At 45.1% G+C, this 26,755-nt stretch overlaps 1 protein-coding gene across 1 annotated transcript; it reads right to left on the minus strand.

Moving 5' to 3' along the window:
• Positions 1–357: 357 nt before the first annotated feature.
• LOC308322030 (BTB/POZ domain-containing protein KCTD16-like) lies at positions 358–22,564 on the minus strand (the record flags this gene model as incomplete). Its single annotated transcript, XM_080773211.1, has 2 exons — positions 358–929; positions 21,739–22,564. The coding sequence occupies 2 exons, from the start codon at positions 22,562–22,564 to the stop codon at positions 358–360; spliced, it is 1,398 nt and encodes a 465-aa protein (XP_080629337.1).
• Between the last annotated feature and the right edge of the window lie 4,191 nt (positions 22,565–26,755).

Raw genomic sequence — 26,755 nt, forward strand, 5'->3', positions numbered from 1 at the left:
TGAGTGTATGTATGTGTGTGTGTGTGTGTGTGTGTGTGTGTGTGTGTGTGTGTGTGCGAGTTCTGCTGTCATGCTGGCGATAAAGTGTCCATCGTTGTCTTCTATACAGTTACAGTTTGTCTTTTTTTTTCTCTTTAAGTGAAACCTCTCCTCCGTTACCCTGCAATGGGAAGTGATGTGATCACAGCAGGTGCCTCGTCTCACATCTCTCTCGCTCTATATCTCCCTCACCTCCTCCCTGTCTCTCGCTCAAACTCAAAACGCACGCACGAGCGCACGCACGCGCACACACACACACACACACACACACACACACACACACACACACACACACACACGTGCGCACACACACACACTTTAGAGACGGTACTTTCTCAGGAGCTCCGATTGCCACGTGTACTTCCGCTCCGGAAAGTGCTCCGGGATCCTAATGCGGCGGAAGTCCTGGATGCACTTATCCAGCTCCTGCTCCGGCGTCATCATCGACTTCTCCTTGTTGGCCATGTGCTTCCTCTTCGCCGCGGCCGCCGCCGCCGCCTCGCGGTGGTCCCGCGGGTGGCCGCCGAAGGTGCGCACGCGCAGCCCGTCCGTCTTGCGTCGCTGCATCTCGGCCTGCTGCAGCGCCATGTGCGCGGCAGCCCCCTTCTTCATCATCGTCGTGGCCCGGTCCAGCGTCTGGACGTTGCTGTTGTGGCGCATCATGTTGTTGGGGGGCGGCGCTCCGGGCGGGCGCTGCTGCTGCTGGCGCGTCACCGGCCCGCAGATGACGGTGCCCTGTGGGGAGCTGGTGGCCTCCGACTGCGTCTCGGAGCAGGACGTGGACAACTCGTTGAGGGACGTGCCGCTCTCGCCGCCGCCCTCCCCCCGCTCGCTCTTGTGGCTCTTGCAGCAGCAGTCGCAGTGGGACGAGGACCACCTGGAGGGGCCGCCTATATATATACACACACAACACACACACACACACACACAGACACACACAGACACAGACACACACACACACACACACACACACACGTTTCAGTTACTATACTTGTGTGAGGATGTTTGACGTTTTATAGGACGGACCGGTGATTTTATTTTATAAATGCAATCGCCCCCTTCGCCCGCCACCACCCTTTTTTTTCTCCACTCATTGGCTTATTATATACTTATTAGTGCCCCAGCCCCCCTCATAAAGGCCGAAAATACCAGATCTGCGAGATCAGCGTGACCTTGACCTTGACACTGGCGTGCAATGAACCCATTTTGGGCCCCTTTTTCTTGTATAGGTCTGCTATTTTTTTTTAATCGAAGAATGACTGACATAGAAACATAGCTTTTTCAGAAAGCTGTCAGGACGTAGAAGACATTTTTTAGAATCTGATCTCAGGTCATCTATGCTCAAGTATAAGAGCATAACTCCAACCCCAACCCCTAAATCGAACCGCTAATCCTAACCCTATAACTCCAACCTGAATCTTTTCCGAATTGAAAGTCCTCACAAGGATAGCAATACAAGCACACGCACACACGCACGCACACACGCACACACACACACACACGCGCACACACACACACACACACACACACGCACACACACACACACGCACACACGCACACACACACACACACACACACACACACACACACACACACACACACGCACACACACACACACACACACACACACACACACGTCAGTTGTCATAAGCATATACATCACAGCAGATGTATATACAGTAAAGATGTGGAGTACACACTCCAGCAGTAATGAAAGGGAACAGATTATGTATGGCGATCAAACACAACCTGACAAAATGTCCACGGCCATTTGAAACGTCTTCCAAAATACTGTATAATGGGATATGATTTAAACATTGTTTATGCCGGTTTCAATGTATACAGAATGTTGTTTGAAAATGTTAGAGTGACACTAGTTTACCTTGGACGAGGATCCTACGGTCTCATACAGGGTCTCTCTGCATTCTATGTGACCGCATCCATCGCAGTAAGTATAAGGCATTCATTCACGAGGAAAGACAAAAGAAAAGGTGAAATATGGAGATACGACGTTTTTTTTGCTCGACAGCAACGATATAAGAAGGTGTGTAGGTTCTTGACCATGACCTTTAATTACTGAGCTTTGGGGTATAGCAGTGGTCCATGCTATATGCATATTTGCTCTGTCAGAGAAGAAGAAGACCCCCAAAGAGCGCTCCACTGAGCTCTGGGGGTCCCGCGGTAGCCAAAGCAATCAGCTCATCCTCGCAACGTCTCATTAAAACCATAACCTGTGCCACCCCGTAATAAAGAAGCCGCAGTGTATTGTTTCGGCGCTGCATGTCGGGGCAGAAACCTCATATCTCAATATGTTTTTTTTTTTATTATAATTGAATGCTCTACTTTTGATTTACAAGAGTGTGTGCAAAAGTATAGCGAAAATAGCCACTCTTAGAACATCACGTGTTGGCACCGCGCCGCCATTATGACCTCGACTCGTATAGATTTTGCTATTGTCAAAACCTTTGATATATTTCTGAGGTGAAAGTCGTTAAAGTCTAGTCTGGTGGGTTTCATTTTTTGTAAAAAACAATAGCAAGAGCTTGTGACTAAATAATAACTACATTGGATCCAACGCGAACGCGTGGTTATTTATAACAGTGAGTGAGCAATTTTTGGACATACAAGGTTTTCGCAGGAGATCCTGCATGCATGCTGCACGGTCAGATGGGGTTGCAGCATAGCGACGTCGGCAGAATAAACCCAAGAAGACATCATAATAATAAGTCATCTCTGGCGCTGGCGGAGCCGTATAGCAACAGAATGGGGTCAGTGAGCAGTGTGGGCCGGTACCAGGAGACCACCGTGGGCGCCCTGTTGTCATGACCTTACTGTCACACACCATATATGGAGATATGAAGCTCATGTGACCCCCCCCCCCCCAGAGGTCCTTGAGGAGGGTTCCAGGCGGGGGTCCCCTTAAAATATGAATGACTGATAGTTAAAGGACGACTTAATTTCACCCCATTTTCAGAATATCTTCATGTAATTGGTTCCCTCTGAAGCTCATGATAAAATGGTATCGTTTTTTTTTTCCTACTTGGTCTGTGTCTCACAGGTCTGTGTCTCACAGGAGGACTGTGGACACCACCATGCCTACTAGTGACATCACCATTAGGCAGGTTTATTTTTGTGTGTGCGTGAGAGAACATTAACCAGACCTTTAGCTGTTATCTAATACCTAAGTATACATGGATAATAAAATGGACGGACGATACAGACAGACAGACATTATATCTCCATACCTGTGCAGTGCATGGAGCAAATGACACACCACATCGAACCAACTCATGTCTAATAATAAGTATAACAGAACTTTTCCTCCTACTCACTTATCTTCCTCCTGCAGTTTATAGAAACATGAGAACACATTACTGCTGGCTGTCTGGTCTATAGTTTTCTGTATAGAAGGAACCAGGTTTCTGTATTGTGCTCGTCAACTACACAGTTTTTATAATAGATTGTCAAAAGGCATTGCTGTGGGGTGTGTGTGTGTGTGTGTGTGTGTGTGTGTGTGTGTGTGTGTCTGGAGAGGGACGGTGCACGTCGGTGCAGTATCAGGGTTTCATTTAAGTTGACAAAACCAATACCTTTCATTCTACATTATGAAAAGTCCTAGAACTACATTTCATTTGAAGGCACTGAAACACACGCACACACACACACGCACACACGCGCGCACACACACACACACACACACACACACACACACACACACACACACACACACACACCATAGACTGTAAAAAATATGGACAAAGCGTTCCGCGGGTCTAACATGAATGTAAAATGAAGCCTCTCTCTATGTATCAGTCCTTGCCATGGAGGCAGCCATCTTTCTATATCCGGGCCCAGGCCCAGCTGGCCCATTGGCTGGCCCAGACAACGAGGCGGGACTTCCCCCTTCTTCTTCGTTGGTTTTTATTTTGACTCGAGTGGGTGGGGGATCCCGTTCATAGACTCTAACGGTAGCCACGCCCCTCAGAACATGCGCGACTTTATGGTAAAAAAAATTATACATGGGACCATAATTTTCCAAAAAGAATATTATGACATTAGAAATGAGACTTTAAACTAGTGACTGGAAGCAAAAAGTATTCATGACCATGTTTATTAAGGTAATACAGTCTAGGTGAAGTTGGGCCAAAATACATGGACTTCTATGGGGCTATGGGTTTTTCTGGGTCCAGTGATAGCGCCACAACAGGCCATTATATGAACTTTCATTTCCTTAGTGGCTTCACAAAATATCTGTCTGACTGCCCCCCTGACACACACACACACACACACACACACACACACACACACACACACACACACACACACACACACACACCACACACACACAGAGAGAGACAACACTGTGCAGAGTAGAAATATGGTTTGATCGCTATGAAACAGCAATGTGTATAGGAAACAAATGGACTCTGGCATATAGGCTTGGGGAAGGGAAAAAAAAAAACACTCACTAATAGCTTTTCCGATGTAATGCTGTAAACTCAATAGCAATGATATCTCAGTGGGAGAAATAATTCAGCCATTATAGCTCCTTCCACTGCATACCAATTTATATCGAGCAGGAGTTCAAGAGGGATTTTAACCCCTCTATGTTCACTGTAGTATAGTAATGACCTTATCGCCAGTGCTATGATTGCGTTGGGCTGATAGTGGGAGACACCCTAACAGCTTTTTAATGGCTAATCCATGAGCAAAGAGACCAATCAGAACACCAATTTCCACCCACAGAAAATGTGCCCCCCCCCCCCTTGAAACCGCATGCAAATCGTCGCTGTCGGTGTGAAAACCTCATTTGTCAAAAAAAAAATCTTCCTTTGTATTGTTATTAAAGGGACACTTCACCCTTTTTGCAAAAAAATATATGTTAATGACGTTTAGAAGCTTTAGAACACTTTCCTGGGGGTCTTTATGTGTGTAATATGTGGTTTTAGATATTTTAGATTGTAGCAGTGAGCCTGTTGTCTCTGATGTCATGGACACTGGGCTCACTTCCTTCCTGGACGACATGTTGTCTCAGTAAGACAGCTCTCCCCCCTATCCACAAGGAGGAGCAGTGCACCAAAGAATTATGGGAATTGTAGTCCAGGGAAGGTAGTGAGACCAGTGTCCATGACATCAGAGACAACAGGCTCACTGCTACAATCTAAAATATCTAAAAACACATATTACACACATAAATACCCCCAGGAAAGTGATCTAAAGCTTCTAAACGTCATTAACATATATTTTTTTGCAAAAAGGGTGAAGTGTCCCTTTAACAAATTAGAATAATTAGAACTAGGGTGGGGAGAATATATAGGTAGAAAGTAGACATATGGACATAAAAGGTTTCTGCCTGACAGCAACGAAATGGAGGCCGATGTTTCAGCAGTGAAACAACCGGAAAGGGAGGAGACCGCAAGCATATTATTTCCAGTGGTGGAAGAGATACTAATAATATGGTATATAGAATACCCTGTTCAAAATGTTACTTGAGCATAATGCACTAAACGTATCGCCGTCAAACTGTGCTTAGTAAGTATAAGAGTACTAAAAATGAGAAGATATAATAGCCAACCTATATATACAGGCTCACAATGCAATACGACACAACACGTTGTGAGCTTGTAGATCGGCTATTCTCAAATTGCTGAAGTATAAAAATAAGGCTTGAGTGTTCCTCATTGCCCCCCACCGGCGGGGGCAGCGGCTCAGAACCTCTGAACAGTTGGTCTCCGGTTCCAACTCCGATGTTGCGTATTTTCCCCCCTGGACCGCCCTGGGGTTTAGGGGGTTAATGCATTTTAATTATTTTTATCTACAAAGTAACTAAGTAGCTAGTACTTGTAGTGGAGTAAAAAAGTACAATATTTGGTTCTCGGATGTTAAAGTTAAGTTACGTTTTAAAGTAGGCCCTATCACGAAATGGAAATACTCAAGCGAAAACAAAATTAACCTCGAAATTGTATACTTGTACGTGTAGTATACTTGAGTAAACATACTTAAATGTTACTTCTAAATGGATGGATGCGAGTCCAGAGGGTCTGCCTGTACTGTATGTCTATAGGATTCCGGCCAGCGACCAATAATAGCATCATTAATGTTCAGGCCAGTGCAGGGAAATTAATTGTAATGTACAGTAAGTTAACCACTCACAGGCAGGGAGGAGCCGGCTCTCGCACTTTGGGTCGTCTAAAACATCAGGGTTTGATTTGTAACCGCAAAAAACAGAGGGGGGGGGGGGAGACATTTTCTTAATCGCTTAGGCCTACTTGTTTGTATATGAAAAATAGCACATTTACAGGCTCAAAACACATCGTTGCAACACACTGTGAGCTTGTATATGAGCTGCTATTTTGTACTTTTTGCTACAAAATTGATTTTGATACATTTAGAAAATGTGCCCAAAGTAGGGGGTTAATGTGGTCAATAGAGCACGATAGCACGACATAGACAATTTGGCCGATATCGATATCTGATAATATACAGGTTCCAATCGGCCAATACCGATATATTACATTATTAAATATTATATTTATATTGAGCTGATTGCTGAATCGTTTTGATTTTAAGAGCCATTAACAGTCACATTATTATTGCATCAATATCTGTGAAATATCGGTCAAGATCTGTGAAAAGTAAAGGAATTATTTTGACATCAGTTCAGTTCGATACCAATATTTTTCTGAAATATCGTCCGATATGGATGTACCGATAATAGTGGTCAACATTATTTTGTCATTGAATTGTGAAATTGTGATATTATAAAATATAAATCAATTTTCAAACATCAGACTGTCACATATATATATCCCAATTCCCAACCAGAGTCAAAAGCAGAGTCATCCATTTCCCCCTCCGAATCCAACCCTGAAGGTCTGGTATACGTATACGGCATCTTGAACATGCATGCAAAAAACCCCAATAAGGATTGGTGGTGACCTGTCATGTGTCAAATGTGGCTTTTAAAGTAGCAGCGTTGACGTCTTTACATTTGATGGTCATTAAGACAGGACTCTGTAATAAATCTTGCCAGGAAACGGCGTAGTCACAGCAGGCACGCAGTATTTAAACAAGTGGGTGCGTATTACTATGGTATCTTTTCAGGGAAGCCATTGATTTTTAATGTGCTTTTCTTCAGATCTATAGAGCCTGCACAACAGATCATATTCCAGGCCCCATTAAAAGACTGGGGCTTCACTTCTGTGGCTGTGTGTGTGAGTGTGCATAACTAACTTATAAGTCATGAATAAGACAGAGAGATGTAGGCTGTCTGTTGTTATCTGCACAGTGGAAGGACAGGGAGAGAGAGGGCGCGTTTTACGTTGGTGCAAGGCAGCGCTGCCACTGCTGTCAGTGGCAACCGGTTAGTTGCACACAACTGGTGCCACGAACTGATCATTTGGTCACACAAAACATTTACCAACTGAGGAGCACCCCCAGTGACACAGTGAGTAAGAGCATATACATGCCACAATAAGGTTATATAGGGTCCAAGTTCTGACCCTGGTTCGAAACTGACCCTAGTACAGGCAATATTTATGAGAGAAAGACCGTGAAATTAACAAATGACCATTCTAAACAGCTGAGCAGAGCGCTGAGGGATTGTAATGTATCTCTGTAACATGTTGCTTATAATGCAGATTTTAAACTCGAGTCAGAAATCCAGTCATTATGACAAAATTTTGCAGATTTCTGTCCTCCATCATTCTAGACAACGCAAAGACGTATTCTATTTAGGCGTTTGTATTGTATCACCATAGCGATGTGGTTAGTTGGCATCATATTCATCATTGCCTTTAAGCCTAACATTTGAAATAAGCTAAAAGAAAGCTCTTTCTGCGCAGCGATACCTCAACACATCATCGGGGACAGTATTCAAACCACTGACCTTCAGGTTCACAGGTTGCTTATCTAACCATTGTGCCATGAGAGAGAGAGAGAGAGAGGGAGAGAGAGAGAGAGAGAGAGCGAGAGAGTGTGTGTGTGTGTGTGTGTGTGTGTGTGTGTGTGTGTGTGTGTGTGTGTGTGTGTGTTGTCTGCTAATTCCCCCACACAGTAACTCTGTCATTTCTCGACCGTTTCGGACGCGGGGCGGCTCACCGGAACTGGGCCGGCACCCTGGGCGCGTTCCTGTGGGTCTGGAAGTTCCGGGTATACCCACCGGGGACCCCCACACGGAGTTGCACCACTCAGTTCACACGGGTGTGATTTTTTTATTTTAGCACACAGATTTGGGCAGTTAGTCACATACACTGGACATGTGCTGTCGTCTCCACTTTCCGCTTTTTCAAATAAATGTAATTTATTCTCCAAAGCACTTGATGGTGCAAAAAGTGCTTCCAGTCCTACCTTGGCATGTGCCAAAACTGACCCAATAGGCATTGACAGCCTTCCTTTACTACCTCGCCTATATTTGGCCATTAACTGGTATATGTGCCAAAGTTGTCCCTGCAGTCGTCACACCACCTACTATTTTTTTTTTATGGCACTGGATGGGGCGGGTGACAGAGAGCAAGAGAGAGGGAGAGAGAGGAAAGAGAGAGGGGAAGACAGAGAAAGAGACATATACAGAGAGAGAGAGAGAGAGAGAGAGAGAGAGAGAGAGAGAGAGAGAGAGAGAGAGAGACATGTTACAAGGATATTTTAAACTACTTCATCTCTCTTAACTTAAATCTCGCAACTTTATGGAAATTCAATGTTTGCATCAGGGACGGCTCCAGGTGGGCTGTGGGGGCTTCAGCGCCCTCTGGTGAAGGCTCAGGCCCCCTAAGCCCCCCTCCCCACAAACCCAATTGACTGACTTCAATGTAAACCAAAATTAAGTTGCTCCCCCCCCCCCCCATAGTCCTCCCAGTCACAACTTTCCGGAGCTATCGCTGGTTTGCATGTCTGAATATTTATTTTCTTCATTTGAACACAAACACAAACAAAAACAATTCAGTCAGTGAATGTGTGGATGTACTGTAGGAGTTGGGGATTGAATGCAGTGTTCTGTGACACAAACAGCTTGCATGCAAATGTCAGTGGATTTATTTCCGAATTATACTGTTTGTTTTGTCTCTGTTGTCTATATTGACTCATTCGTGTTCGTGATGGAGGAAGGGTGGAAGGATGTGTTTCTTTTTAGCAACCTATTCATCTGATCCTTTTGTAATCATGGAATCTGTCAGATGCATGGCAACAAATTGAATTCTCCACCATGATTGATCGATTTTAATTCAAGAATTGTAGTTTATACAGACAGCTGGACGGACGGACGGACAGACGGACAGACAGACACTGACTGTTGATCCATCATTAACAGAGATGTGAGTCAGAAGACCATCAGGACAGCAACAAAGGCAGACAGACAGAGGAAACCCCACTGGGTTGAACTCTTCTTCTAAGGCATTGTGCAACGTCAGCGAGCTGTAACAGCAATCCAAGCAATCCTCCATTGCATGCAGTGGCTTCAGAACCCGACAGCCTCTCAAATATGAAGCATCCAATCTCAGCGGTAACATGCTCCGTGGCCCCAATACAAACAGATAAAAATAGGACTGGGGCACAAAGCAACCTTTCAAGAGCTAAGCTGCTGCCTGCATGAGTCAGACCAAATCTCGCTGAACTTTTGAATTTCAGGAAGATGTTTGTTTGTTTATTTGCTCGCTTACTTGCTCGCTTGTTTGAAATCCCTTTTCTGTATGCCATCTGTCTTCCCACAATAACAGCCTGCGCTGCTGAGCAGTGTGAATATAATCCAGTAAAAGACACTTTCATTCTCAAACACTGGAGTGATGACATCATTTTGCACGGTTTTAGTCCAAGCACATTGTATATTCTATAGCCTTTGATACAAAACAATAAAGACAGAAACAAAGCACAAAGCACCAAAGCTGTTAGTGAAACCCCAAAACCTTGTCATATTTATACAGCCAGGCAGATCGAGTTAATCTCATATCGTGTAATGTAATGAATTGCATTTCATAGCGCTTTTCCAAGTGCTGAAAGCGCTTCACGATGGTTCATTCATTCATACATTGGGGTGGCGAAGCGGCGAACAGTCGACGGCACACATTCACTTCCCACATTCACACACTGATAGTGGCGAGCTCACACCGACCAACTCACTGGAGGCAATGAAGCGTTCGGTGTCTTTGCCCAAGGACACTTCGACATGTGGACAGGAGGAGGAGCCGGGATTAGAACCGCCGACCCAGGGATCATTGGGCGACCTGCTCTACCTCCTGAGCCACAGCTGCCCTGAAAGTACAGTTACTTGAGTACTGCATATACTCCAGTACTTTAACTCAAGTACAAATTCGACTGAGCAACTTTCACTTGGAGATGAGTAATATTTGACCAAGAGCACCCATACTTTGACTGAGTACTTTGGCCACCACTGCATCATGTAAGCAAGCAGAGGTAAAATGCTAGATACAGTTCTATTTTTGATATGCTTCCCATCTCCAGTTACCCAAATGATTTCGTCCTGCCACTGCCTCAGGAGGATGAACATTGTTTTTATGTGCTTGTTAACTCGCAAATTAGGCCAGAGTGTCCTTGCAGTGGAAAAAGACCAATGCCAGTCCTTGCTGGGAACCCATTATTACCTCCTTGAGTGTCAACCTTTCAGCAGGTGACAGGTCTCAATCATATCAGTTATACTTATATAATATAGAGAAAGGACTGCCCCGCCCCGACCTATTCATTTCAATGAAGTTGAGACCAGGGGGGGCAGTCAGACAGATATTTTGTGAAGCCACTAAGAAAATCGGGACTTCCTGAAAGTTAATATAATGACCTGTTGTGGCGCTGTCATTGGGTCCATAGAGGTCCATGTATTTGGGCCCAACTTCACCTAGACTGTATATTAATAAACATGGTCATGAATACTTTCTGCTTCCAGTCACTATAGTTTAAAGTCTCATTTCTCATGTCATAATATTCTTTTTGGAAAACTATGGTCCCATTTATTTAAAAAATGTCCATAAAGTATGTTCTGAGGGGCGTGGCTACCGTTACAGTCTATGATCGGGATCCCCCCCCCCCCCCCCCGTTCGAGTCAAAATAAAAACCAACGAAGAAGAAGGGGGAAAGTCCCGCCTCGTTGTCTGGGCCAGCCAATGGGCCAGCTGGGCCCCAAACGGATCTACAAAGATGGCGACTTATACAGTTCAAGGACTGACAGGCTTCATTTTACGTCCATATAAGACCCGGGAGAACGCTTTGTCCATATTTTTTACAGTCTATGGTTGAAGCCAGCACACAAAGCTCTCTGATGTACGCTTTTTCCGTATTTGAGCAGAATGAGCACCAATCAGGATTGCAATCCCAGATCTGGCCACAAGGCAACGGCTCACTGTTCTATACTGCGGATCAGTGCGGGTTTGGTCTCAATCCACAGACCTGTGCCCAGCGGACCCAGTCAGCACCTCGCTATACCTATTACAATATACAGTATATGTCCATAATATTTGCATACATTTGAATATCAGATTCCAAATTACCTCGGCTCATTCAGACCACGCTCCTGAAGCAACCTTTAATCAAATTTTTTATGATGGAAAAAAAAAAAGAAGAGCTAATGACATCAGCAAGATGTCCATCTAAGAAGGATTGATGGTGACAACCCAAGGGCACGCTGATGCTCACGCTGCCCGGGGTATTTGCTGTCTGCAGTCCGGTGCCTGAACCAAGTTACAATTGAATTCCACTGCGGCTGACTGACGGTGACAAGAGGGCGTTGTCCTAGCCATGGTTCATGACTCTCGTATTCATACGAGAGTCATGGCTTAACTGCAGCCTGTTTTTGGCGCTCGCTACATTTACAACTTTTACGTGTATATAAACATTCAGATTTCAAATATAAAGTACTCACAATTTGTCCCACGGGTGTTAGTTAGTTGCAGCACCAGCGACGCATCCCGCGTCGTTTAATAAAAAGCATTTTTATCCGAGCTGTTATTTTGCCATTGGCTTTCAACTACGCGCCCCTATCGGTCGGGAGGAGGGTGGCCCTCGGTGTGTTCGATATAGGTACGCTGACCGCCCTGCCAATACAAACTAATAGGCGAGTGCGCTCCCGGTGTGCAACTGTGGATTTCCCAAACGAACCCCGTTTGAAAAAAGTAGCCGGGGGCGCTCGGATAAAAATGCTTTTTTATTAAACAACGCGGGATGCAGCAATTCTAATCGCTGGTGCTGCCACTAACTAACACCCGTGGGACAAATTGTGAGTACTTTATATTTGAAATCTGAATGTTTATATATACGTAAAAGTTGTAAATGTAGCGAGCGCCAAAAACAGGGTGCAGTTAAGTCATGAGCGTTGTCCCAACCCGGAGTCAGAAGGGTGACTGGCTGAGTCTCTCCCATGACGGAGAAATGAACAACCCCAGGCTCTGAGTCTCTCCCATGACAGAGAAATGAACAACCCCAGGCTCTGAGTCTCTCTCCCTGACAAGAGAAATGAACAAGCCAGGCTCACAGATTGGAATGTTTTGTGTACTCTCCCTCCCCACAGGCCTGACTCCTATACCCCAGCCTCCCATCAACGAGTACTGATGGAGTCAGATGAGGCAGGGAGAGAGAGCGAGAGAGACAGAGAGAGAATAAGAGAGTGAGGGTGGGAGGGAGAGGGAGAGAGAGAGAGGGAGAGAGAGAGAGAGGGAGAGAGTGAGGGAGAGAGAGAGAGAGATGGAGAGAGAGTGGGGGAGAGAGCAGGGAGAGCATGAGGGAGAGAGCGAGGGAGGGGAAGATTGAAGGAAAGATGGAGAGTGTGTGTCTTGGAGAGTATTGAGAGCTCTAGTCATCACATAAATTATTCCCCAGCAGGCGGTGTGTGTGTGTGTGTGTGTGTGTGCGTGCGTGTGTGTGTTGGGGGGGGAGTTCTCTCCCTGTCAGTGCAGTGAGTGCAGAGGATACAACATTCAAAGACACGGTGGGGGTAAAAGTCCGACCTCCGTCATCAGCTCTTCCGTTCATTGCTGTGGCAGTACGTGGCCCCTCAACCGCTTCGGTCCCACCACGAGGAGGAATCCTCGCTGGGACCTTTAAACGGTGTTGTCATTTTGTTCTCCAAATTGGCTACACCTTGCACACGCAGGTGTACAGACGCCAATGCAATCACTGCCTTATACAAAGACATCATTCAAGAGGCGTGGACGCGATCAATGATGCAAATTAAACCATTGTTGTCTCGTAAAATATAGCTGATACGGCTGAGGTAGAGGTCAGACCGAGTGTTAGAGAACGACCGGCGGGCCAAGAATGCCACGCAAGGCGGCACAACTGCTAATTGGCGCGGATGAGATTCAGGGTCGATGGGATTCTTGCTATAGCTGGCTTTGTGCTTCACTTCACTTTATATTATATACCGAGGGAGGGGAGGAGGTCCTTCTCGCAGCATTCCTCCTGCATAATACAAACACCAGGCACTGTAGCTATGGCATTTCAGTTGATAAATAAAAATGACTTGTCTTGTTTTAGCCTATTAGGCTTTCTTTGTAAACAAAGAATGCTGCAGGGCAGATAATGAATAGCTTATATAAAGCCTATATCACTGAAATATATACGAAATTCATATTTTTTCTAACTATAAATGCACCAAGTCTCACAGTCTCACAGTGTGTACTGTGTGTGTGTGTGTGTGTGTACGTCTGTAATCCACGTAACCCGAGAACCGTTCGCGCCACCTATACTTCAAATTTGACATGCGCGTTAATACACACCCCCACAGGGATGTGGTGTCGAGCCGGTCGGAGGACCATGCAGGACCGCCACAAAAGGCCTCTGCCCGGGCCGCAGCTGACATCACAAGGCCTCTACCCGGGCCACAGCTGACATCACAAGGCCTCTACCCGGGCCACAGCTGACATCACAAGGCCTCTACCCGGGCCACAGCTGACATCACAAGGCCTCTGCCCGGGCCACAGCTGACATCACAAGGCCTCTACCCGGGCCACAGCTGACATCACAAGGCCTCTACCCGGGCCACAGCTGACATCACAAGGCCTCTGCCCGGGCCACAGCTGACATCACAAGGCCTCTACCCGGGCCACAGCTGACATCACAAGGCCTCTGCCCGGGCCACAGCTGACATCACAAGGCCTCTACCCGGGCCACAGCTGACATCACAAGGCCTCTACCCGGGCCACAGCTGACATCACAAGGCCTCTACCCGGGCCACAGCTGACATCACAAGGCCTCTGCCCGGGCCAGACTCCATATTTAGTAAGTAAGTAAAGTAAATTGTATTTATAAAGCACCTTTCTTAACTCATAGAATGCTGAAAGCGTTTTTAAACGTTTTATTATAGCCAAGCGCAAGAAGCGCATAACGTTTTTATACGTTTTATGGGCCAAAAAACGTTTTTTTATTGATTACTATAGTTCAACTATATTTGCGCCCGGACAACTCATAATGTAACACCGATCGGCTCTAAAAAGAGTTAAAACCCCCCCCTGCTGAAAAGAGGTGTTGGTCTGAGAAGCGTCTGGCACCGCCTATTGGTTGGTCTATGCGAGGACGTACGACGTAATGGATACGGCCGTCCGGCATAGACCAACGCAGATGTCAGGGGATCTAAAATGGATGGGACAATGCTCTTGTTTGTGTGAATACACTCGATTCCCCCTCCCCTCCTGTTTCTACATGGTTTCTCCCGAGGGAGAATGGTGGGGGGGGGGGTCTCTTCCTCTTGGATCGCATTGGCAGTTCCCCCCCCACTCCCGAGTCCCCACTGCTTTCAACTGCAAGGCTTGCGCTCTCATTCTCGGAACAAGATACAACGCGATTTGCTCTCTGCCCGTATATAAACCTGCAACGATCGGCATTTGATTTCATAACGTAACGTTTGCCAGACACATGTGGAGTTAGTCATGGACAGATTGCACATCATTATCGAGGGCCCGCCATGATACGTTGGTCGCTGATCGCAAGCCGTACTGCTGCTGCTGCTGCGCTGCTGCGCTGCTCGCATCCAACAATCCAATCCATCCCCCTTTCTCGTTACAACAGGCTATTATAAACTCACCGTCGAGCAGCCTGCCCTGCACCTAATGTGATAAAATGAACGGCAGGACAAAATCGGATCGATTATTATCTGTCTATCAGCAACATACGGGTGTTTGTCTTGCAACGACAGGTGGTGCTTTCTCGTTTTTTTTCTTCCAAATACGTTGACGTGCTGCTGCTGCCGCATCCATCTCGTTGTTTTTCTTGTTTTTTTTCCCAAACATGTCCAGACACAATCCGATCCAGTCTCGCGTCTCACCTTATAGATACGCGAGACTGGATCGATGAGGTTAGTGGTATGTCTGGACATGTTTGGAGCGGCACACGACAATCGACAATAATGTTGATTATGCAAGATCATTTCCTCAAAGCCTAGTTGCCCCCCCCCCCCCCCGTTACTGCGATTGTTTGTAGCTCGAATCACAGAATGAGTTCAATGAGCGTAGGGAGAGGGCACATATGGGGCTACGATTGAAGAAAGTTTCCAAGTCCGTTTTATGATCAGATAATGTGCATCAAGACTCTCTGCTTTCATAAGAAAAAAACTAATACTGTAATTGCGAATGCAATGAGCACTTACTATGAGACCTAGCAGATCACGTCTGTCTGTCTGTCTGTCTGTCTGTCTGTCTGTGTGTGTGTGTGTGTGTGTGTGTGTGTGTCTGTCTGTCCCGCTTACTGTATATGTGGACCTGGCCCTTTTGTGCCCATATATGGAGCTGAGTGATTTGTGAGTCATGGTGACATGAGTGTGATGGCGTGGTCCTGCTTTGGGGACTCCTTATATGATTATGGCTGAGTCATGGTGACATGAGTGTGATGGCGTCTTTTGTGACCATATATGGAGCTGGCGTGGTCCAAGCACTAACTATGACACCCTGCAGATCATGTCTGTAATTTATTCTAATTGTTATTGCAATTTACGATCTGCGTTCGCCTTCCGCGTTCGCGCGTCTTACTCGTAATAATAAAAATCACACCCCTGTGAAGTGAGCAGTGCAATGTTGTGAAGTGAGCAGTGCAACATTGCACTGCTCACTTCACTGGGGTGTGATTTCTATTATTATTACAGTATTAGTATTTTTCTTATGAAAGCAGAGAGTATTCTGTTTCATACGGTATATAGTATGTACATGTCGCTATAGGCCTTATTTTGTGAATATTTAGTTGTTAGGTCCATGCTCTCTAAAATTATCTTTTTCAGAGAACTTTAGAGATGGCATGGGCCTGAATAACTATTATTCACAAAATAAGGCCTATAGCGACATGTACATACTATATACCGTATGAAACAGTCGACTCTCTGCTTTCATAAGAAAAATACTAATACTGTAATAATAATAAAAATCACACCCCTGTGAAGTGAGCAGTGCAATTGCACTGCTCACTTCACAGGGGTGTGATTTTTCTGGGTGGTATTTTTCTTATGAAAGCAGAGAGTCTACTGTTTCATACGGTATATAGTATGTACATGTCGCTATAGGCCTTATTTTGTGAATAATAGTTCTTCGGGTCCATGCCTTCTCTAAAGTTCTCTGGTGGGCGCAAGCTGCATTCAATAGCCAATTAGTGACAAACTGTATATGTGTACAATGTGTACTGTTTTCCTCCTAAAAGTAGACATTCAGGGCTTTCATTCGGTATATGGTTTGTATAGGATATTATTTGTGCTCAATTTTATATCGGTCTTTTGAACTAAAAAAACTGAACTGAAATGTCTGTCAACTTCAGGCCTCCATATCTCTGTTGTTTTTTTTCACAAGCAGCGTGCAGGCAAAAGCAGGTGTTAGAAAAAGGTCAATATCTCCAGAATGGAAGATGGTAGAATCATAATTTTTTTTTTAAATTGAAGTGGACAAGTTGGGCTTTCTTTTTATTTATGCGATTGTGATTCTCGCTATAAGAGGCCCCTCGCTGTGGGCCCCCCAAAAAGTTCAAAAAGCCCATGTTAAGCCTTCAGCACCAGTAAGCCAGGGTCCGCTAGAACCTGTAGCAGTCTATGTGTTAACAAGGTTACAAAGTGCTGTATACAGTGAACATAATAAAATCAATCAAAATTAAAACAGGACAGTGTAATGAGACATTCTACAAAGAGTACAACAAGCAATAAGAACAACATACCGGTATAATCGAGGTCAAATAACATCGGGGGAAAATGTTTCCGGAATAAAAAAACGTTTTCGACAAACTCTTAAAAATATTGACAGACTCAGCGTTTTTTTAAAGTGCAAGGTAGGGCGTTCCATAGGTGCAACTACTGCAAAGGCACGGTCACCCTTTGTCTTTCGCTTAGTCCCAGGAACCATTAGGAGGCCTTTGTCAGAGGATCGCAGGGATCTCACATTGACCTTGGGGGGCAGAAGATCACAGATTTAAAATCCATGTAGTGCTTTAAAAGTAGCTAAAAGGATTTTAAAATCTGCCTAAAGACGTATTTGTCCCACCGACTTCTGACATCATTCTGACATCTGCATAGACTCCATATTTGCCGAAAGAGTGATGCCAGGTTGAAAGGATATAGGATAAAAGAGCATGGATAATGATGATTATGATGGAAATCCAGCTGCTTAGCCCGCTTTTATATTAGATGAATGGAAACGACGATTCAGCACTTATGCAAAAATAATTGCAATTAGCTCCAATAATTGCGATCGGGGCGATTGTGTAATAATTGCGATAGGCCTGCACGCAGACATATATGGCTAGACGCTCCATCGCGGGTAGCTCTGATAGGACAGTGTCCTTGAGTCTCTGGGATGACAATCTGAGAACCCACCTGCAAAGAATTAAGGAAAAACAGAGCCCTCTTTTGCCCTCCTTTGAATTTGAGCAAGTCAACAAACATGCTTTCGTTGTGTGTGTGTGTGTGTGTGTGTGTGTGTGTGTGTGTGTGTGTGTGTGTGTGTGTGTGTGTGTGCGTGCGTGTGTGTGTGTGCGTGCGTACGTGCGTGTGTGCGTGTGTGTGTGTGTGTGTGTGTGTGTGTGTGTGTGCGTGCGTACGTGCGTGCGTGCGTGCGTGTGTGTGTGCGTGTTTTAAGAGGGTCACCAAATCTAATCCATAATGACGATTGATTACATATCAAAACAAAAACTCTCCCCCATTTCCTTCTGGATCTTTTCAATATACTGGCTGGGGGGGGCGGGCGGGGGGCGGGGGGGGATACTCCAGGGTGAGGAGACTTGTCTAGACGGAATGATGGAGCATCCATGGTCGAGCAGCTCCGGCGAGAAGAATGGCAGAGGCTTGCGCGTCCATGGACTCCATACCTCACTCCAGACCTCTTTAGACTGATGTGACTTTATTCATAGGAGCTCCATTCATCTCGCGTAAGCACCGCCGATCCATCCAGGCTGCAACCAGGCTCTCTGGGAGGCTGGGGACGGCCCCAATCTCAGCCTCCATTACACCCAGGCAATTGATTACCTCCCCGTCTCTTGCTGTCGTCTTGTGGCCATTGTTCAGAGGCCATTATGCCCACAAATCATCCCATTTCGCAGGCCAAAAGAAGACTGCACATTTATATTAACAGAGCACACCTGGAGAGCGCAATCATTCTCCATCTATGTGTGTGCCTCTCGTTTTGACAGACACCATTTCACAGCTCTTTCAGAAGAGGGGAAAATGAAATTGTGTCTGACATTACCTGCACTGCTGTACAATGATTATGTTCTCTGCCACAGTGATGTGGAAGCAATATTGCCAAAGCCTGTTCCGAGGCCATGTTATGCCACGACAGTAATAGCACCTCATCTTCTATTCTGAATTTCCCTCAGCATAAACGATGACGAAACAAAGTTTCTCCCTATGGAAAATAATATGCCATATTGTTAAGCAGTATGTTAAAACAGACATTAAACTAAAGGCTAATGTGTTTAATCATCTTGTCAATTTGGCTTAATCTCTCAGGCAATTTAAAATGGGACATTGCGCTTGTCTTTGATAATAAGTTGTAACTCTCCAGTGGTTTAGTAGAGACAAGGTAATGTTGTAAGAGCTCAGATTGCTTTTTAATTAGGCAACATTCTTCCCATCCCCCAGAGATAATTAGCATCATGGAGCCTGGTCCCAATGCAAATAGGAGGTTAGAGCCATTTATCACCATGGCAATAATGTTGTCACTAATAATCTACAACCTAAACGTCCTCATCATAATAAATGACCTACATTTCAAGCAGCTCAACAAATAAACTTCATGATTGCCACAGTGAAAGCCTCTCTTGTATATGCTTGACAGTCAGCTTCTCCCAGCGGAAAGCAATGAACCCATGATCACGACAAGATGATTCCAAAGCTTCTTAATCACTTGAGCCACCACTACAAATCCTGTTCATTCTGACACACATGGAAAATGCACTCTCTCTCTCATAACACTTTAAATGCAAATGTAAAGTGTCATTCCTATCCAATATAAAAGGTGCTATACCAACTCTAACCAACCATATACTTAACCTCAATATCCCTGGAGTCCCTATTTTGTTGATGCCACGGAAATTCTCAAACATAGCCTAGGCCTGCCTGCTTAATTTAACACGTCGTCCACTGGTGTGGTGCAGCAAAAATAGCAGATCTACATACAGTAATGCATCGCATCGTTACGCATTATGAGCTTGTAGATTGGCCATTTCCATCATATGAATGGAATAATACAGTAAGTGCTTCATGCATTGACATTGCCGTCTCCTTGTTGATTAATTGAAAGCATCAGTGTTTTTTTTTTTCTCTGAGACAGAAAGGAGACACCAAACGTGTATTCCCTATACTTGGCAGGACTACAAATAATAAATTGACAGTACGTACGATGTCTTTACGTCAAAAAGGGACAGAGTCCACCCCACTGTCGCAACAGATGAGCCATTATCAGCCTGCACTCAGCCCCCGGGGCCAAGCAGTGAATCAGCGAATGTCTGCTTGGGCCCTGTTGGGTGTCATGATGCTGAAAGGAGTTAGTGAAGCCTGCAGGAGACAACTGGTGCTATTTGACAGGAAGGAAGGACTGTGTGACTGACATTGAGGAACCCATCGGTCTGGGAGAGTAACTACCCAATTTGTTTACTGCACTGCACTGCCTTTCCGACCCAAACCCATCGGAACAAACACAGAAATCCACAGTCCCAGCCTTTCGCTCCGTAGAAGCCAAGTGGGAGCTTGCAGCAGCACCAGGCAAGGCAGCACATGCTGCTGAAAATAAAACACGTCTGTTTTGAGTGCTCCCAACAACGGCGCGCTTGTCTCCATTCAGTCATTGGTTCAAGTCTACCTGACCCAGGTCTGCAGGCTGCGCCCCACATTCCGAATCGGGTTACAGTATTGCTCTGATCAGGGGAGACCGGCCAGGAGTGAGGACTGTCCTGTCAAGCCAGTCCATCATTGCGATAAGCCCACCTGTCTCTTAACTCTCTCTATCTGCTTCCCCTCAGCCTCAACCTTGTCTGCTCTCCTTCAATTCCTCTGCTGTCTTACTGAGCTAATTCTCTCTCTCCCAAACTCACCTTCTCCTTTACTTACTTTTTCTATTTTTGCTCTCTTGCCCCCTCCTCTCGCTCTCCCTTTTGGCTCCCTCCCTCCCTGTCTCTCTCTCTCTCTCTCTCTCTCTCTCTCTCTTTTCTCTTTCTCCCTCTCTCTCTCAGCCCATCTCTCACCCTGACTCTGAGTACATGCTCTCTCTCTCTCGTCAGCTCTCATGCAACTTTTACTCTCACTCCCACTCAATCACTCATCCGTCCATCTGCTCTCCCTTCTTAGTGCACTAAGTATAAATTATCCTTACAGTAGGCCTAGGTCTCTGTTCCTCTCTCCTCTTTGCTCTGTTCTCTAAAATGCTTCATGCACCGTTTCTCCCAACCGGGTATAGGCAAACGCCAACCTAGGCTATACTCTTCCCTCTTCCATAACCAATTAAACCTATTTATCATATACCAATAAAGCCCATTTGAATTTTCATTTGAGTGACTATAGAATGTAATGGTGGAGTGATGGCTTGGCTATAAAATCCTATATGAATAGTGAGGTCAAAGCGTGTCTCTGTGTTTTCATTTAACATGGGCATGCACTTCATTAGCAAACCATATGCCTTTATGTTGCTCAATCCACCCCCCACCACCAACCTTGACCTACTGTATTCTGTATAGCAGCTTGATTTGCTTCAGGTTTCCAAAGGGAGCCATTTGGAATAATGAACAAAGTGCTTTTTAATTGGCCATATGGTCCAACTTCTCTCACCTCAAATAAAGGAATGAGTGAGGAGTGAGTGGCTGTAATGATGGTGTCGTTACTAGTTATTGCCAAACGTTGTCATTTTGTGTGTGTGAGGATACAGCAGCAGCACTGAATGAGGAGTTTTGCGGGCCAAATGGTATTAAATTATGTATAACATATGTGCCCCCTTAAGCTGCCCGCATCCGGGCAGTCATCCATGTTTAAGTACAGTGTATATGCATAGCCACAGGGGATCCAGACATACTGTAGAGTGGCTCACATCCCCTGAAACCAGAGGTCAGGGTTGCCGCTAATGTCGGGCAGATTAAAAGTCATCCTCTGGTAAAAGATGCTAAATGAGAGTCAAGGGTAGGCCTACTAAGAAGTAAGAACCGACCCAATCATGCCTCCTGGCGGTGTGAGCCTGCCCTGGACCATCGTGCAAACAAACGGGCTATATGCCTCCCAAAAGCAATGCATATTATGTAACAAAAATATACACTTACGGTAAAAGACATACTGCGTGTAATTGGACCAGACTCTGTCGTCCGCGTAATGAGTGATGGGGGACGCGGTCAGCGACGAATTGCAGGCGACGATGTGAAAGCCGCCCTCAGAAAGCATATCAAAGGCTCTCTCCAGGTGTCTGAATTTGAGGTAGACCCTGCACGTGTAGCGGTCCGGTGGCCTGTCCGACTCGCGGTTCTCGCTCAAGGTGTCACCGAAGACCTCTTTGGCCAAACCGATTCTGCCGCTGATGAAAATCCTGGGTACTTTTCTGGGCGCTTTGGCATCGACGTTACTCTCCCTGCCCCCCGTGGTGCAAGTCCCCTTGTAACCGACCGTGATGTAGCCGTACCTCCGGTCTAGGGAGTAGGAGGAATAGAACCTCTGGTCGCTGCCCTGTGACGGCTCATCAAAGTCGCTGTAGTAGCAATCATCTGGAACTAGTTTGGATTCGTCGAAGGACAAAAGTTTGCCCAATTCGGGCAGCTGGAAGTATTCCGCCTCTCGTTTCAACCTGCCTTTCTCGGGGAAGTGGTCAGGCAGGACAATCTGCTTGTCTCGGAGGTAATCCAATACATACCTAAACAGAAAACCATCTCTGTCGATGAAGTATCGTCCTCTAAGGTCCCGCGACAAGTCATTTGAAGAGCCCTTCTTATTAGAAAACAGCTTTCCAAGTAAAGAATTCGGGATGCTCGTCAAGGTGGTGTGCCGGGTGTAGTAAACCTGTCCACCTACATTTAGTTCAATGACATCTGACGGTGGGTTCTGGACTGACCCTTCCTCTTTCGCAGGCTGGGTTTTGCAGTTTTCACTCAATGCCATGTTCAGAATCCGTTCTTATTGCTCGGAAACAGGAGCTTCAATCACGGAGCGGCGCAAATGTTCCAGAAGTTCAGCAGCATATGGGATGCAAATGCATGCTGCCTCTCGATTTCCCCCACACCCACATATCAGCACTGATCCAAGCTGCAAATCATGCCTCACAAATGTCCACGATAATCAACCCTCGAGCTGTGCCCAAACTGCCCATGTACTGTTTAACCCCATGCGTAAACGTGCCTATCCGCGGTGCCTCCCTTTTGCACGGAATCGATTATTTACAACTACAGAACGCATCATGTTACACTTACACACATCTGCTACCACCACCACGAGTCATGGCTGTAACTTCATAGGCTATAACTGTAATCCTCTCTTCACACAGACATTTTCCACGACGAGGGAAAAGTTCAAAAAAAATAAAAATTATATATATCTCAGAGTTTCCTTTGTTTTTGTTTGTTTTTTAAGGAAAAGGTTCACCTTCACGTGTCTGGGTCCTCATCTAATTAGTCCACCGTAATTGGAAATCTGCGCCCCTTGTGCGTCGCCTGTCATAAAATGTGGTGCATGGAATTGAGACTGGGAAAGGCGGTGGGATTTGGAGCCCTGTGCGCACCCATCTCTCCAAACGTGCAGCATAGGTAGGCTACGGAGCTAGCCGCGTCGTGCGTGCACAGCGCGGCACAGCAGAGCACACAAGATGATGTTGCTCCAGTCCAAGCTGGGTAAGAGGGGGGGGGGGACGTCCCATGAAGTAATGTCTTACATCATCTTAAAGGCAAATTACATTTAGGCTGCCGAACGGTCGACGTAGAATGAGTTCATTGTTGTGAAATTGTATGATACAGTCTATTTAGATGTTGATGTCATTGAATGGGGTAGTGGTGATAATTGATTGTTCAGCTGATGCAGGATCTTTTTAACCTTGAGTTATTTTTGTTCATTTTCAGGACATATATAGGACGACAATGCAACAACACAACAATCCAGAGACTATCAGTGAGGTCACAACAAGAGATGGAATTCAGAATGTGTGTGTGTGTGTGTGTGTGTGTGTGTGTGTGTGTGTGTGTGTGTGTATGTGTGTGTGTGTGTGTGTGTGTGTGTGTGTGTGTGTGTATTGCGTATTGTGTGTGTGTGTGTGTGTGTGTGTGTGTGTGTGTGTGTGTGTGTGTGTGTGTGTGTGTGTGTGTGTATTGTGTATTGTGTGTGTGTGTGTGTGTGTGTGTGTGTGTGTGTGTGTGTGTGTGTGTGTGTGTGTGTGTGTGTGTATTGTGTATTGTGTGTGTGTGTGTGTGTGTGTGTGTGTGTGTGTGTGTGTGTGTGTGTGTGTGTGTGTGTATTGTGTATTGTGTGTGTGTGTGTGTGTGTGTGTGTGTGTGTGTGTGTGTGTGTGTGTGTGTGTGTGTGTGTGTGTGTGTGTGTGTGTATTGTGCACACACGCGTGTGTATTGTGCACACACGCGTGTGCACGCATGTGTGTATTGTGTATACAGTATATTCAGGCTTAGCCTTTTATTAATTAATTTATTAATTTATTGCAGTGTTATTGAAAACAAAACATTGTACTTTTCCTTTGCTTTTCTGCATGTTCATTTGCTGAACCTATAAAACAGAAAACAGTGGTGAAATAAACGCTCTGAGGCCTTTTATTATTCTCGCGTATATAGCAAGAAGGCGTTGGTTGGTGATGAAAGGACCCTTGACACATGGTTTTGAGCAGGCAGTGGTGGTCACACTAAAACCCTGATCATTCAGAATAGCCTATAGTATGCTGTGGATGTAGGGGTTGCTATAGCAGCCACGATGGGGCCTTGAGTGGGATTCAAAACAGTGGGGATTCAGAGCTGTGAATATGCCATATGGAGCCAGCCAGGTCTATAGTGGCTCCCTTTTCCATGTCAAGGACCCCAAAGTTGACACCAATTAGCCCGCGGACCCCCATTTGAAAACATATGCCATGCAGGGACCCCCATAAGAGAAGATTTTTACGGCTCTAGCAGTGATTCTCAACTCGTTTAATTTCAAGGACCCCCTGCAGTTTGACATGAATTCTATGCTCTACGAGTCTATACGGACACCCATTTAATGGCATTTCTATCTCTGGGACCCCCCGATTTAAATTGTAAAATCAATGTTAATTTAACTCTGAGAATGTACAAATGGAACCAAATGGATTTGTATACACTCAGAGTTACAGACCCATAAGGGTCCATTTGGTTCCAAACTATCATTTAGCTGGGGACCCCCTGGAACTCCCTCAAGGACCCCTGGGAGTCCACGGACCCCACTTTGGGAACCACTGCACTATAGAATGTTTTCATGTTTCATGGCCTATGTACCGTGCACCGTTGTGTGTCCCCAAAACTATGTTTCAACTGTAATCCGGGACTAACCAAAGGTATACAATAAGTAGTAGGCTACATGTGCAGATGTTGTTGGAGGTGGTCTGGTCTCCCTATACTCTTCCATTGAGAAATGTAGACTCCTGTGTCTGGTATAGACCGATTCAGAAACGGGTCTCATGGTCACAGGCAACGTATTTCCTGTAGGCCGGAGACGACATATCTGCGGTTTCCCCGCACCTCCTTCTACTACAGTGAATGGAAAAGTGACTGATGTTAGTCTGCCTCAAACGTTACTCTTTTACCTGCTTTTTACTAACACTAACTAATAGAAATACATTAAAGATACCTATTAATGGAAATAAAATCCGGTGACCCAAGGATCAATTAAAGGAGAATTTCATGCTAGAATGCTTTCTTATCTTTCTTACCTTTCTTTGTAGTTGTTACGTCCCCACCAAAGAGGTCCAGGAGTTTTTTTGTGCAAAAACTCCTTATTGGCTATTTTCCCTACCATAAGCCCTCAATGAATTACATTGCATTGAATGGGAATTGAATGGGGCTATGGGGTGTTATGCTAATTTGCTTATTTCCATCGAAAGAAGTAGTAAAGTGTGCCGCTTGGGATATTATTTACATTATGAAGAGAGGATATATACAAAGAAATTATAATTTTGAGCGATGGAAATAAGCGAATTAGCACAACACCCCATAGCCCCATTCAATTCAATGCAATTCATTTAGGGCTTATGGTAGGGGAAACAGCCAATAAGGAGCTTTTGCACAAAATAACACCTGGACCTCTTTGGTGGGGACGTAACAACTACAAAGAAAGGTAAGAAAGCCTTTTAGTATGGAATTCTCCTTTAATAGATCAAAATAAAATTTGTGATGATAATAAGAAAGGACTGTAAATAAATACCTTCAAATAACCCAGCAGGGAGACCAAATACCGTGCTGTATTTACCTTAAAAATGAGTGAGTAGCCCTAGACAGTGAGAAGACAGTCACTGTACCAACAAATAGAAAGATAACTTAAAAAATTATTTGGAGGCAGATGAAATAAAATTCTGAGAAAAGGTTTTTTAGTTGGTATAAAGTCAATTTACATAGAGAATGTGCTATACATGGTTCAGAATATGATAGTATAATACTAATACATCAATATAATTTAGAATAATCAATTGTTCCAAGACCACTGAACTGAACCTCCTCTTCACAGTATTGTTCCAGGCTAAATACTGCAGATCACGTCAGATTTGTTGATATAAAGTTCATTGGTTGGAGATGATTCATGTCCGCAATGTCAGATGACAAGACCAGGGTTGGCGGTCTCTCATTAGTCCAATGCATTGATGATGAGGATGGCGTAGCGACGTCAAATTCATCTTCCTTGGTTCAGTCATTGATGGCCATAGACCGGGAAAGCAGGCAACCTGTAGATAACTTTCCCTGCACTGTGCTAAGTTACTAGGCCACGGTCAAACTAGACTGATAACACGGCAGCTGCATGTTGCATTAAAAAACAGCGCCTACCATAACTTGGTGACTGAGAAGAGACAGTATGGCGACTGAACAAGATATTAAATGGGACAGATGAAAACATATTTTGGCCATAAACATGAATGACATGACATTTATGATGATAAGGAGAACAACCCGGAGTAAACAGGCAGTAGGCTAAGAGTAAAATGATGATATGAAGACTGAAGAGTAAGGTGACAATATGAATGACCTATACGGCATGGGCCAAAGTTCAGGAGGATATGGGACATGCATTGACCACTGGGCATTAGTTTGTAAACTGATAAGACATAGATTATCTAACACTAACATTACAAAGATG

This window comes from Protomyctophum bolini (genome assembly GCF_963924005.1).
Source record: "Protomyctophum bolini genome assembly, chromosome: 10".
Taxonomy (NCBI): Eukaryota; Metazoa; Chordata; class Actinopteri; order Myctophiformes; family Myctophidae; genus Protomyctophum; species Protomyctophum bolini.